Raw genomic sequence first — 14,202 nt, 5'->3', positions numbered from 1 at the left:
ATAGGCAAGGCAAGAAATGAACACCGCTAGAGAGCACCTCAAGGTCGCTAAGATGCCAGAGGAGAGTCCAACAGAAAGAAGCAAGGACTAGTTATAAAAAGCAAGTTCAATGCAGTGCTATAGCCCTATTCCAGCTAGAGGAAAAAGCGAGCCAAAGGAGACCAATGGTTAAACAATCAGATCAGACGGCTCGGCACCTCTCCCCTTCCTTCCACCGAGTCATCCTCAGACCCAAAGAAGCCACAGGAAGTTGTTGTCCTGGTTCCTATGAGTTCATACCTGGCCCCTCCTGTCCCTTTAACATCCCTTCTCATATCACTCAGGATGGTGAGAGAGCTCCCCGACAGCCTTCTTATTGACATTAAGTTGTCCTGAGAGGGTGCCTTCTGCAACCTCCCTCAGACTCTTGCCTACCCAGTTACATTGCCCTTTTCCCCTTTGCAACTTTGGCTGCTAACAGCACTTTAACAACACACTTGTTCTGCAAGTCGAAGATCCGTTGACATTCTTCTTTGTAACGTTCCTGATGTTCAGCCACCGAAAACCTTGACCCCCGGGCAAATTTACTCATGGGCCCCTCTCCGGAGCGAGCCTGTTCAGTCGACATGGTGCGTACAACATCGATCACTTCCCACCGAGAGAGCTTCTTGATCTGTGACGATATGCACACACGTATACACATGCTCAGCTCTTTAAATGGTTCCAGAAACAGGCAGAGGGCCTGCGGGACCACCAAAGCAAGAGAAGAGGCTTTCATCCCAAAGTGGATGAAGTGGAAGGCTTTGGGGAGGCTAACCCCTGAAAAGAGCGTTATCCAACCTACCTTAGGAATCCCCAGACTCTGCCCCTCACACCTGACTCCTGTCCTTACCCTCCACACAAAACCCAGTCAGCCTCCTCCACACCAACCTCTTCCTCCGGCACACCAAATTTACGGAGAAGTTGCTTGGCATTTTTTAGAGAGAGGCGACGGAGATCTGCATCGGTTCCCGTGACTGTCTTCTTCACTGGCTGGGGTTCCTTATCATCCTATCTCAAAACATAAAACAGTGAGGAAACCCCAGAATACCCACTCTTGCTACTAGCCTACGACTCTGAAGGTTGCCCTCGAGCCAAGCCTGTATGGTGGTGCCCCTCCCAGAGTTGTCACCTTGCACACGCCCTCGAGGCCCTGGCCACAGTCTCACCTTCTGTTGGGTTGGTTTGTTTGGAATCTTCACATAGGAGAAGCCTTCCCCACACCCTGTAGGATCTGCCACCCCAGTCACTTCCAGAAGGCACTTGCCCTTCATGGCTGCAATGAAGGCCCTTGTAGTGTTCCAGGGGGCAGTACGCACCTGGATCAGAGAAGAGAGTTCAGAGTGCTGGTAGTATGGCCCGCAGGAAAGTGTGAGAGCCTTTCTACTTAGCAACACTTCTCTCCCTACCCCCACTCCCCACGAAACAAGTAACTAGACCCTAAAGGCACACGAAACTAGCATCATTCTCCTTACTCCTGCTGTTTCAATACATGGACAGTGGCAGTGGACAAACTGTGGTGAAGACACACGCACACTAGTGAGTATTTAGAACTTCCCTGCCAGCTTGCCCCCACTACAGAACCAGGTACTACTGCCCACAGCAATACACAAATTAAAATGGCTGCCGAAGAGTAGGCTTTCTTCTCATAGTTGCTTTGACTTCCTCGAGCTTTCTAAATGTGGCCAGTCAGGATATATAAAGTTAAAACACCTGTCCCTGCCCCAGCAACAGCAGGTCAAGGCCCCATTACTTGGTGGCCATAAGGCCCTTTCCAATCTCTCCCTATTGATAAAACTGCTCAATTTTGAAGTAATATTCCTAACCACACCTGAATGTTTGGGCAAGTGAGGCCCAAGGGGTGAAGTAGTTTAAGCAATGCATGGCTCAGAGGTATGTAATGTGCTCAGTGGGTGATGCTTGGTGCCAGGTCCTATCTGTGACAGTGCTGAGCAGCTTTTCTAAGTCAGCAGCTACCCCTCTCCCCATCCCCTGCCCCCTACTTCCTCTCCTCAGCACGTGAATGGCATAGAATCACTTCCCACCACAGCCTAGCTGACTTCCCTTTCCTACTTCTGTCCTGGTCCAATTTCCTTCTGTTCTCCACTACGGGCTGAAGCAGCTTCTCAGCCCTCATTCTTTCCATGGGAGATGGCATCCCTAGGACACTAGGATCCAACTGGGAAATGAGGAGGCAGCTAGAGAACAATCAAACTGGTTGCTAAGGGTAAAAACAGCAAAGAAGAATGGATGAGATGAGCTCACAGGAATTGGCACAAGTTTTACCTCATCATCAATCTTCATCTGGAAATCTTCCTCATTTTCTTCTTCAGGAGCAAAGAAGGACTTCTCCCCATAGCCAGCATCCTAGAGAGGGAAACAAATGATGACAAACAGAAACCCACCAACTTATGTCCTAAGTACAGAGATGAAGGTGAAGACAGCCATTATTTACTGAATAACCCCTGCTACGGCGAACGCTGTATTGAGTCCTTAGAGGACAGAGCCAAAATAGCCTCAGTGGCTCTCCAGGCGCTTATTACAAGCCAGCTCAGTCGAAAGATGCTCCAGGTCCATGGCCAAACTTCATCACTCCCAGAGTCCAGGTCTTAACTTATGTTCCTCATAACTGAAGTCCTATGGGGTGAGGAGCCATCCCAGGCTACCTGGTCCTTGCCTATTCTAGAAGGAATAGAATTGGAAACATATCCTGGTTTTCTCCTCTACGCTATACCTGTAGCACTCTGGCCTGCCTAGGGAACATCCCATAAGGGACTTCATTGCTCGCACAGCTGCCTTACAAAGAAGGGAGACAAACAACCCCTTTTTGGAGCAAAGAAACTTTCCCAGTGCCTCAAAACACAGGCAGCACCTCATCCATTCAGAAGCCTTTCATGATCCTGATGAAAAAACAAGACAGCATTCCCCATTAGACTGCTGGAGTTTTCCTCTAAAGCCAAGGAGAAGCATGGCTCCAATGATGGCTAGGAGAGAAAATGATGGGGGGAGCTCACCTTCAATCTCTGCTCCGCCGCTATCATGCTATAATAAGCACAGCACTGCTCTGGAGACACCATAGCCCTGATTTCTTCCTCAGTTGGTAAACGGAAATCGGTTTTCAGCACCCACCAGTTTGAGTCCATCCCTGGAAAAGACTTGGGAGGTGAAATCCTGAGACTTTGGAATCATCATTCCCCCAACACCACACATGATCTCCTGCTGGAAGACAGTCAACAGCCAGAGATGATTCCTCAGAAGAGGACCTCAAGGGAGGTAACAGCAGTGGCAGCATAGCCACCACTCGCCGCCACTGTGGTTTACCTGTGCGCTTGAAGTCAGCACAGAGCTTTAATCTCTTTCGGATACTACTTTCTGAGTGAGAAGGAAAGGCTTTCTTGATATCCTCCATACGGATCCTGCGTGGACGGTCTCTACTCTTCCAAAATAAGCGATAAATGAAAACCTGCCAACCAGAGCATAAACAAATAAATGAACAATCTCTTTGGTCAATTGCCAGGGTCCAAGAGGAAGGCAAGAAGCACCTGCTTCCCATGGGCCCAGTCAGTTAAGCTCCCCCTTCCTTCTCATCCCATCCCACCAAATCAGAGAGGATCTTCAGACCTGCAGGAAGTCTCTAATGTGGGTGTTTGCCCGTTTGGAGTTGGGCCCAGGAACTTCAAACAAGGGGCACTGCTGGCCAACGACAAAGATGTCAACCAGCTCCCGAATATAATAACCCTGTCGTGTCCGAATAATCAGGAAGTCTGTCTCTGGCATCTTATGAAGATAAATTGGAGCACGGAAAAGGTTGTTCTCAAATGCCTATCAAAAAGAAGCCAGGAATGAGAAATGAGACCCAGAAAAGTACTTGACAAGGACTCGCCTCGCTGGGAAAAGCAGTTAACCAAATCTCATTTGCTCTCCGTGTTCTGTGATGGCTAAGTTGTCTCTCACACTAATAAAATCCCAGAGTGCCAAGAGAACATAGGGTTAGATACAGTACACACTCAAGAGTCTGTCTCGAGGAAGAAATCTAATTGTAAGCTGTGGGGAAAACCCACCCTTTAGGGAGAGAGATGCAGAGGGAAGTGCCTCTTTCTTAGGAGGCAAGCTACATAGGGATCAACTGTCCCTAGGAGCCTAGGATTTCAGGAATGGCTTTTAAGAAAACTGCAGAGAAAAGCTGTTTTAGCATATGGGTATGGAGGAAAAAAAGACATGAAAGAGAAATGAAACAAAAAGCAGAAAAGAGAAGCCATAGTCCAAAGAAAGAAGGAAAAGAAGAAAGTGTTGGGCTTTGGTGGGGCAAAAAACAAAGCCACAGTGGCAAGTCAGGAAACAGGCTGTTGGCAAGATATTAGAAGGCCCAAGAAACAGAAGAAATGGCAAGGCAAGGTTGGCGAGCACTGAGGGCAGGCAAGGAGCCTACAAGGTAGAGGTGGCAAAGAACCAAAGCGGGATGGGGTGGGCCAGGAGGCTGCAGATGGCACAGTTCAGGCATGCTCATTATTCTGAAGTGACTGACAAATATGGTCATCTTAATTTTCCACATGTGGCAGGCATGTGCACTTTGAGGATTAACTGTGGCCATTTTAACCACAGTTTGACTTCTTTGTGTCTCCCAGATGTTTCTGAACTCCCTCTCCTCACCTGTGCTTAAGAAAAAGGAATTTAATTCCCTTTCACCTTTGCCTAAGATCTTTAGGGAGATCACTCTTTTTGGTAAAAATCACTCTTTTTGTAAAAAAGTTACATGCTATATTCCAGACACACACAAACACAAGCTTGTTTTAATACCTACTCCACTGTCCTCCCCCCCCAATAAAGGTTCTTCCCATGGCTTGATCCTCCCTGGTTTGACTAGTCCCCATCTATTCTCTTCTAAAATATTAGACTTAATGGTGGGGGAAGAAGGATTCCTTACCTGCAAAAGCTGGCCAGGGTGGAGAGAGCCCAGGAAAGGAGATGTGTGGCAATAAACCGTTTCTCCATACTTACAATCTGGGGCACCAGGGTCTTTCCCAGGTTTCTAGCAAGAAGAAAACAGTCCCAGTTAGTGAGATCAAACATAGGCAGCATGTCCCCTAGGTGAGCATAGAACCATACTGAGCCCCACAGGGATTTGATGAAGTAAGCAAAAAACCCAATTCTATCCCCACGAGGAATTCGTGGGCTAACAGGGGAAAGGATTAATATTAACCTATGTTATCAAACCATCACAACACAGAATGGCAAGAACAGTCAGATTCCCTGAGCAAACTCACCCGTTTATAGTAGTTTTTTATCTTGGTTGCCATGCCGACCTGCATCATTAAGGGACCGTTCTCTTCGCTATACTCCGCAAGAATCAGATCTCCATCTTTGCCTGTCAGGTCTTGGGGTGTGCGCATAAAAAACATCTCCCCACCCCCAGAGGCCTGGCGCTCTTGTTCTCTCATCTGTCCGGCACAGAGAAAGCACAAGCCTAATCAGTCAGAGGACAGAGTCGAGCCAAATCCAAAGGGCCAGACACATGCCCCTACCCTGCCAGCCCCACCCCAACCTGCCCAGAAAGGCTTTACTTTGGCTTTCTTCTTGATGTGTTTCAGCAAGGGCTGGACGGCATGGGGACCCGGCTGGGATAGGGCCCCGAAGGAGTACTTCTTCAGAGGTGGGCGGTGGAACTGCCGGAGTTTGATGGGGCCCATGTGGGTGGGGAAGAAGGGCTGTCGGAGCTCCACCGCAGGGATCGAATGCTGAAAAGAAGCAACACACAGGATCTGAATGAGACCCGAGCCAGTGCATCAACAGTCCCCAAGGCCAAGGGTCAAGAACCCACCAATTTCTCCCTCCACGGAAAGTCACTTTTACCTGTATAATGTTCCCTCCAAAGGTGCCACGAAGGCCCTGCTGCTTAGGGTAGTAAAACTCATCATTGGACAGGTTCCAAGGGTCCTTCACCTCTGGCTGGGACATGTTCTGGTCACCCAACAGCAGAGAGACATCACTGAGAGAGCTTCTATTTCAACTCCAAGGCCTCCCCCCAGCCCTACCTCAACCCCCCTTACAGACCTGCTGTGGCTCTTCCTTAATAACACCTGTTTTCCCCAAAAGGATTCGACTCTTCTTTAAAGAAGATTCTTTCTTATTCTCCTTTGAGGGGGAATTTGATGTCATCTCTTCCTTTTCATCAGGTATTTCTGACAATCAAATAAAGTTGGCTCATGAACACTCATTCACAAAGCTCCACCTCCCTTTCCTGACAGCACTCTGTAGTTCTAGGGTAAAACTCTGAGAAATCATCTAGTCCAACCCCTTCTGTTTACAGATGCAGAATCAGATTCGGATTAGCAGAATGGCTAATCAGTAAGCAGATGGATTCCCCTGTCTCTAAAGTTTAAGGAAAACCAGAATAATTTTTCTGTGTTCTTACTAGCCTGGTAAGCAGGCAGGGAGTTCATTCCAGACCTACCTCCCCTACCCATGAAGGGCAATCTTCCATACACACAAGAGGCACTTGACCAAATGCTGGCTGAATGATCTTCTATTCCAGAAAATCCCTTTCCCTTAACCAACCAGATACTCTCTTGAAGTACACAAGTTTATGTGTGTGTATACATCAGTGATATATAAATATACGATTGGAAGTTTGTATATAAAAATATATATTATCTATAACATATATCTAATATATATGATTATGTGTGAACATACATTTTGCCGCCACTCAAATGCATGATGTTGCCCCAAAACCATTCTTGAAAAACTAGGAACCAACAAACACAGCAGCCATTGTAGTCATTTTTTAGCTCACCTCTTTCTTCCAAACACAGTCTGGAACAGCCTCATCCTGCCCCCTTCTCCCTCCCTCCCTCCCTCCCCTCACTATGCCTGGTTCCTTCCTGCCACTTGACACTACAAATCAGCTACAGAGATAGGAAGAACAGTGATCTCAGCCGGCACCATACCCAGGATAAGATTCTCGTCATTTGGATCCAAAGTCAGGACAGGTGGCTCCAAGAGCCGAGGCATAGCTAAGGCATCCCAGATGATGTTGTCTTCCCAACGGCCATATACCAGCTCCTCGTTGTCGATTGGGAAGATAGAATACCAAGGTTTGTCATCATCCAGAGTAGAGGTAAAACCTATTCAAGATGGGAGAGGGAGTCGTTAATAGAGTGTGAGCTAATGTTCATGTAGCTATGGAAAAGGGGAGAGGAAAAGACCAAATGATTCAGCAGAGTTACCTAGCTGTCTACTTGAGGAGAAATAAACAGATCTCCAATTTGGAGAAAGTAGCATTTTTGCTTTTTATTTCCCTAAAGCAGACCTGCTAAATAGGGGTTTTTAAAAAGACGTACTATAAAAATGAAGCATTTCAAGATACAGACTTCTACAACTCGAGTAATAGCCTTTGAGTTTAGTTTTCAGTGAGAAAGTGAAGTCATCGCTAGCTGGTTAGCAGATAATCGGAATCTTTCACACATTCCCTTGACTTCACCACCCCCAAAGATTCATAGATGCCCTGCAAAAAGCATGCCAAAAAATCCATGGATGGAAGCTCACATCAAGGCACTGGGGCCCTGTCCCCCTCCCACCTTGCTGAGCATTGTAGGCCATGGCATTCCTGGTCATGCTGGAGGGAAGCCAGCCAGCAAGACTGGCTCTCTGGGGCTTAGTGCCTTTATGTTTGATGTCTTCTCCATCCCAGATGATGTCATCCTCCCAGTGTAGTTGGGTCACCATCAGGAAGTTCTCATCGGCCAGAAGATCCCCTGCCTCCTCCAACGCCCCCAGATCCTGCAGAAGTAGAGAAGGCATAGGATGCTGAGACCTGAGGTCTAACATTTGGACAAAGCCCCTACACTGCCTTCGGCATCCATGCTGTGAGAGCATGTTCATAAGACACCCATACCTTAAGAAGCCTATTCAATTTATAAAGTCAGGTGGAAAAAGACAATGAAAACAAAGCAGATTAAGAACAAGACTTCTCTTCTCCCAGCCTGCTCCCAATATCAAGTCATGTAGAACACTCTTCTCTCCATTGCCAAGGCCCCAAACAGGCCCTGGATTCCCCACCAAAGGCTCAGATCCCTCTAATCCCACCACTAGATGAACTCCTTGTAAAGAAGGCCCAGGGCACGATGAGTCACATCTTATACTCTGTCCCCTTGCCCCTCCACTTCAGAGCACTCCTCACCTTTTCCACCATCCCTGGTTTTGTGGACGGCTCATCTTGTGCACTTTTAAGTTTGAAGCCATAGTCAAACCCGCTGCCATCTTCAGGGACACCCAACATGTCATACCACAACCGGGCAGGCCCGTAACGCCATTCAGCTACCTTTGGCTTGGTGTCTGTAACTTTGTCTATGTCTCCAGATGACTGGGAAAACTTGGACTCCACAGGAGCCATCATCGTGATCTACAGGTGGGAAAAAGATGGACAGGTCCATCCATTGTCAGGTCTCAAAACACCAATTTCTATATTGGCAATGTCTTTTATCAACCAAGAAAAAGTGGCTGCTGACAGGTACCAGAGTCGTAAGGAAATGCCTTTAAAGAAGCTCAAGGAGTATTTGAGCCAAAGATAACCTTGCCTAAGGGTAAGAATGGAAGAGCCCATGGAGTGATGTTATAAAGAGCATTTTACCTACTCTTTAAAGACCTTCAACTCATCAGACCTTGAACTAAGGTATACCCTCCCCGAATTGTATTCCTCTTATCCTCAGTTGGGGGTGTCCCTAAGATTAAGCCAGGGTTCTTCACCAATGAGTGTCAGGAAACACAGCCTGCTGGGATATCCAACCTCAGCTGTGCCTACCTCGTCATCTGACAGACACTGCTCTGGAGGGGGTGGGGGAGCGTATTCATAGGCCCATGGTGATTTTCTCTCCAAGTCAGGGTCCCCAGAGCATTCGCCCTCCTGGGGTTCTTCTGGTGCCAGCTCTCGGTGCTTCTTCTTCCTCTTTCTCCGAGCACTCCGCCAAACAGATGGAACATTCTTTCCTGGGCCAAAGAGGCGAAGGAAGCGCAATACCTATAACAGAGAGAGCACTGCTGCATCAGTCTATGAGATTGGGACAGTAGCAATCAGTCAGAAGACAGTCCTAAGGGAACCCCACAGCCCCAGGGGAAGAAATCAGGGTGACTAAGTACTGGTCTAATGTACCTCCAAATGGAAAGAAAACCCAAACATACACTACACCACCCACTGCTATCATGCCTTTTTGCAAGTAGAAGAGCACAAGTCATTTCTCCCATTGATCTATTCAGTTTCAAAAACCAAGGAAGGTGTGTGAAGAGAACCCTGCCACTCTAGAAACACTACCCCTCACTTTCCATAGGTCACAGTCATTCTCCATCCAACATCTTGAAGAGAGCGCTGCATTCAACCAAGGTTTGCCATGTACTTGGCCACCCTCCAGAGCCTGTATTTACAAGTCATGTTTTGCCCTTGACTTGGTTTAGTCCTAATCATCTACCTCAAATACTACTTTCACAAAGCATTCCTTGTTTCACGTAGGTCAGAAACAACCTTTCCCTCAACACTGACCTGCTCTCTCTAGAATACTTACCATGGAATCTTGGAATTTCAGTTATCTGTCTTTGTAGCATCCCTCTTCTAGACCACATGGAAACACAGCAGTGGGTTTGAGAGAATGAGCTCTGGGCTTGGAGTCAGGAGACCCACATGCAAGTCCTAATTCCGGCTCTGACACTTACTAGCGCTGTGATCATATGACTCGATGAGATTCATCCTAGTTATGCTTCTTATCACCTCAGAGGGGTGTTTTATATGTAAGGAAGACTTAAAGCACTATCCAAATATGAGCTAATATCATTTACTCGGGATCAGAGGTTATGACAGTTCTAAGTACACAGAAGTTGTTTTGTTTTTTTTAATCTCCAGCATTTAAGCTTCAGAAGGCCTACAAACAGTGGGCAAAGTCATAATGAAACACTTGATGGTGTTTTTTCATCCCCCCCCCCATTCATTACGTAGAAGGCTGAGCTATCAGAAGCAAATGCATGGTCTTCTCTTCCATTGACCAGGTGCTCTACCAAGCTTGAGCTGTCCTTACCCTTCCCTTTCCATCTTCCCACTTCCTAAAACATAAAACCTTCCTAAAACATAAAAACCCACCATACCTTGCCAGGCCGAAACTCAGGAAAAAGTTCTGTGACACTAGGTAATACTTTTGTGGAGTCACGCTGCATGATCCCAGCCAGAGGGAGAGTGAGTTTGCCCTCCTTAGTCTCAGTCTGTCTTGTTTCCTGTGGGCCCATCTCAGATTCTGAGTCAGAAGAGCTACTAAATTCAACCTTCTCTGAGGCTGCAGACGAAGGGGCAATGATGGAGGGCAGAATGATGCCATCTCCATCCTCTGATACTGCTGAAACAAAAGAAATGCCCTTGTCATTTAAACCAAGGCCACCTCCAACCCCCACTTCAGACAAGGTATCCCTCACTCACTGAATCCTTCACTGCCACAAATCCTGTAAACTTTCCTCAAAGCTAGAATCCCTAAGGTTGTAACAAGAGGGCAAGCCTTTATCACCACAGGCCTCTCTGTAAACCCAAAGAAGACTAGGGGAGGAGGCTGGAACATGAACAAAAGTAAAGTTCTATTAGGCTACAGGAGTCAGTGCCTACGTTATTTCCATTTCTAGGCACCATCTTCTAGAGAATATCCAGAAGGTTGAGTTTAACAATGAAAATGCCTGGAAAATCAGACCTTTAAGAAAAGATTGATAGAATTGAGGGTCACATAACCTACAAACTCAAAAGCTGGAAAAGAGAAAACCAGCAGTTCCGTACTTCTGCTAAGAACAGATAAAAAAGAACCAGGTAAAAACTGAAACTTGAAGGGTTGAAAGTAACCTCAAATTGAACCTTATCAAAGGAGGCTAGATACTCACAACTGATTCAACCAAGGGAAGAGACATGGGAAGGTAACTAGGATTTATAAAAGCTAGTCTTTCAAAGCACTTTTACATATGCTAATTTGGCACTAAAAACTCAGTGAGGTAGATGCCATTATTTTTTTTTCCCTTCCATGTATTGGTTCTAAGGCAGAAAAGCAGTAAAGGCTAGGCAGTGGGGGGTTAAGTATCTTGCCCAGGGTCACATAGCTAAGAAGTGGCCAAATTTGAATGCAGGACCTCCCATCTCCTGGCTCTCTATCCACTAAGCCACCTAGCTGCCCTGAGTACCTGCTATTATTATCCCCATTTTAGGGGAGATAATATTACCACCTACCTCTAGCCCAGAGGTTAAGTATATGGCACAGATGATAAAGTATCTGAGAAAAGATTCAAACCCCCACCCTCCTGCCTCCAACAACTCCACCAAGGGGCTTCTCTATCAAGATCATCTCTGAAGGGGCCCTACACTGCTTCCCAGCAATTCAGTTTTGCTGACTAGCCCCATACCTTTCAGACCATACTGGCCCCATCATTCCTGAAGCACTATACCAAAGAATGGTGGTTTTGAGGTGACACTTACCACATACAGCAGGATCCTGGCCATCATCCTTCCTCATAGGTCCAGGTGGGGGAGGTGGAGGGGGCATGAGCTTAGAATCAATGTCTTCACAGTCAGCATCATAGTCATCATCATCATCTAGGAAACCAAGAGACAATTCACTCAGGATATAGTCCTTGAAGTCAGGGCCTAGCCTGGAGTCTCTCCCAAATGCAGAGCATCTCATCCCCATGGAGTATACCAGGCAGCCTCCTTTGAAATCCATAGGAGATATAGGCCTTGCCTTGAAGAAAAGATGGCATGTCCACCTAACCAAACATGCACATAACCTTTCTGAGGAATTTGGGGGACTCACATGGACCATGTGCAACCTTTTACCCCTTTTCCCATGATCCATTCCTGGCCTCCCCTTTCTATCACCACATTCCTGATTTTACCTTTCTCAAGTCTTGAAATGCATTTGACACACATTGCTATTCTTTCTAAGCTCTCTCTCTCGATAATATCATGTTCTCCTGGGTCTCTCACTTTGGAGCCACTCCTTTGGTGTTTTCTCCTGCTCTGCACCTATGACTGTCACCTCCCAAAGTGTAATATTCAACCCACTACTCTTTTCTCTCCCTGTTCACTCCCTTTCTCCTATACCAGCATGTTGTTATGTTCCAGTGCTTGGGTTGTCAGCCCTAACCAGGCCCTTCTTTCCAATTTTCGGTTTCCTAGATCTACAGTACCTCTCACTGAGATGCTCCAACAACTCAACTTTTAAGATGTATTTGTCTTTCTCTTCCTCTGTCTCTCTCTCACAACCCACTGAGCTTTTCTTTATCCCTTTTCAATTCCCCCATTACCATCAACACCATCCTCTTGTTCTCCCCCAGGCTTGCTCAGTCAATAAACATTAAGTGTCAATTGTGTGCCAAGCACTTTGGAAATATTATTTTGGTCCCTGTGGGTGTTCAAGAACCAGTTGATAAAGGGGGCAGCTGGGTAGCTCAGTGGATTGAGAGTCAGGCCCAGAGATGGGAGGTCTTGGGTTCAAATCTGGCCCCAGACACTTCCTAGCTGGGTGACCCCTAGGCAAGTCACTTGATTCCCATTGCCTAGCCTTTACCACTCTGCTTTAGAACCAATACCCAGTATTGATTCTAAGACGGAAGGTAAAGGTTTAAAAAAAAAAAAGCAGCTGATAAGGAAGCAGAGATTCTGACCATCATTGCTTAGCAATTACCAAACGAAAACAATGTATCTGCAATTTAACAGAATAAAGAATGAAATACTTTCAATATGGTACCATAGTAAGTATTCCAAAACAAACAGGTGGGCTGAAGACCACTTGGAATGAAGCTGAGAAAGGAAGAAAAGCAAAGCCAGAGCACATGTAGCAGGTACAATGGCAATGACTGGGTCCAAAAGCCAAGGCTAGAGTTGGTGACCACAGCAAGAATATCCTTAGGTCCCTTCCGGCTCCCTACGACTCACCTGAGGGACAGGATGGCTGCAAGCTACTCATAGCCTGATGGTATCTTCGGCTTTCATCTTCTGCCACTTCAGTAATATCAGAATAGTCTACAGCATCTTCAGTGCTCTTAACCCAACCTAAAGGGTGGAAAAAAGGGCATTTTACGTGAGAAACGGACCCAGATTCCCCCAAATCTTTCCTACCACAGTATTCCCAATTGTCCAAAGACTCTGATTTCACCTTCTTCGTCCACCAAGACACCATCAGTTCCAGACACTTCATCCTCACTTGCAGTGATTTCAGTGATCAGATTGCCAAGACCCAAAGCTCCAAGGCCTGCCAAGTGCTTCTTAGACTCCTGAAAAATGAGACAGTACCAGAGTTGAGGACCCCTAACTAATCCACATTTAAGTTTACACTCCTACTCCAAACACAAAGCATATTCATAAAGCAACAAGATACTTTGGGCCTGTTAAAGGAAACATAACCTGTAGAGAATGGAAAGTCATTTTGCCAATCTATTCTACATTAGTCAGGTCCTCACGAAAAGTACCGTGACCATTTCTGGGTGTGAAATAACTAGTCAGGATTCAGAAAAGAATGACTGAGATAACCAAAGGGATTCTCCCAGAAAAGTTCAAGAAATAAGGGTGAGTGTGCTGAGAAAAAGGCCAAGGGGATGCCCCCCCAGCTTACAAATAAATGAGAAGACAATACCAAGAAGTAACCCTCTCCGCGTCTACACAAGGCTGAGAGAAAAAAAAGAGTTTAGGCCGAGAGGAGTGATTCTGACGGGAGATGTCAGGCTGAAGAGAACAAGCCAGCTTCAGGAAATGGATAGAGCTCAGTTCCGACAGACAGCCCGAGAGCTGCACTTTGGTAGGCAGACTAGGGGCAGAAGCGAACGCGCTCCTCCCATCATAAAAATCCCGAATGGGGAGCCAGAAGAGGCTCGGGAGGTCCCTAGCCCAGCCCAGTCTAGTCCCAGCCCTCCACTTGAAAACTGAGGCCCAGAGAGGACTGCAAGAGCTCGCCTAGCTAAAGGGAACCTTAGTGACGGAAGAGAAGCAGCGCTGGCTGGCCCGGCTCGCCTCCGCAGCCTCACCTTATCCAGGACACTGTCCCCCTCCAGTTGCCCGGCCTCGTTGATGTTGCCGAAGAGAAAGCCGGCTAAGGAGAAGGGACCGCTGCTGCCACCGTTGCCGTTGCCGCCGCAACCTCCTCCGCCGCTTCCGCCGCCACAGCCTACTCCTCCTCCTCC

The 14,202-nt window shown here is 47.0% G+C and overlaps 1 protein-coding gene across 1 annotated transcript in view; it reads right to left on the bottom strand.

Moving 5' to 3' along the window:
• TAF1 (TATA-box binding protein associated factor 1) overlaps positions 1-14,202 on the bottom strand; it is a 41,706-nt gene that overhangs the window by 25,463 nt on the left and 2,041 nt on the right. The window contains 23 exon segments of the mRNA XM_044682857.1: positions 477-652; positions 910-1,029; positions 1,188-1,337; positions 2,305-2,385; positions 3,033-3,163; positions 3,340-3,481; positions 3,640-3,840; positions 4,943-5,047; positions 5,283-5,456; positions 5,580-5,753; positions 5,869-5,976; positions 6,070-6,197; positions 6,966-7,142; positions 7,596-7,797; positions 8,198-8,419; positions 8,819-8,939; positions 8,941-8,995; positions 8,998-9,034; positions 10,147-10,391; positions 11,504-11,620; positions 12,962-13,078; positions 13,182-13,299; positions 14,047-14,198. Of these exon segments, the coding sequence (XP_044538792.1) occupies positions 477-652; positions 910-1,029; positions 1,188-1,337; positions 2,305-2,385; positions 3,033-3,163; positions 3,340-3,481; positions 3,640-3,840; positions 4,943-5,047; positions 5,283-5,456; positions 5,580-5,753; positions 5,869-5,976; positions 6,070-6,197; positions 6,966-7,142; positions 7,596-7,797; positions 8,198-8,419; positions 8,819-8,939; positions 8,941-8,995; positions 8,998-9,034; positions 10,147-10,391; positions 11,504-11,620; positions 12,962-13,078; positions 13,182-13,299; positions 14,047-14,198 (3,253 nt within the window).

The sequence above is a fragment of the Gracilinanus agilis genome, chromosome X, assembly GCF_016433145.1.
Source record: "Gracilinanus agilis isolate LMUSP501 chromosome X, AgileGrace, whole genome shotgun sequence".
In the NCBI taxonomy this organism is placed as follows: domain Eukaryota; kingdom Metazoa; phylum Chordata; class Mammalia; order Didelphimorphia; family Didelphidae; genus Gracilinanus; species Gracilinanus agilis.
The sequence above is the reverse complement of the archived record's forward strand: the minus strand, read 5'-3'. Positions and strand labels throughout refer to the sequence as shown.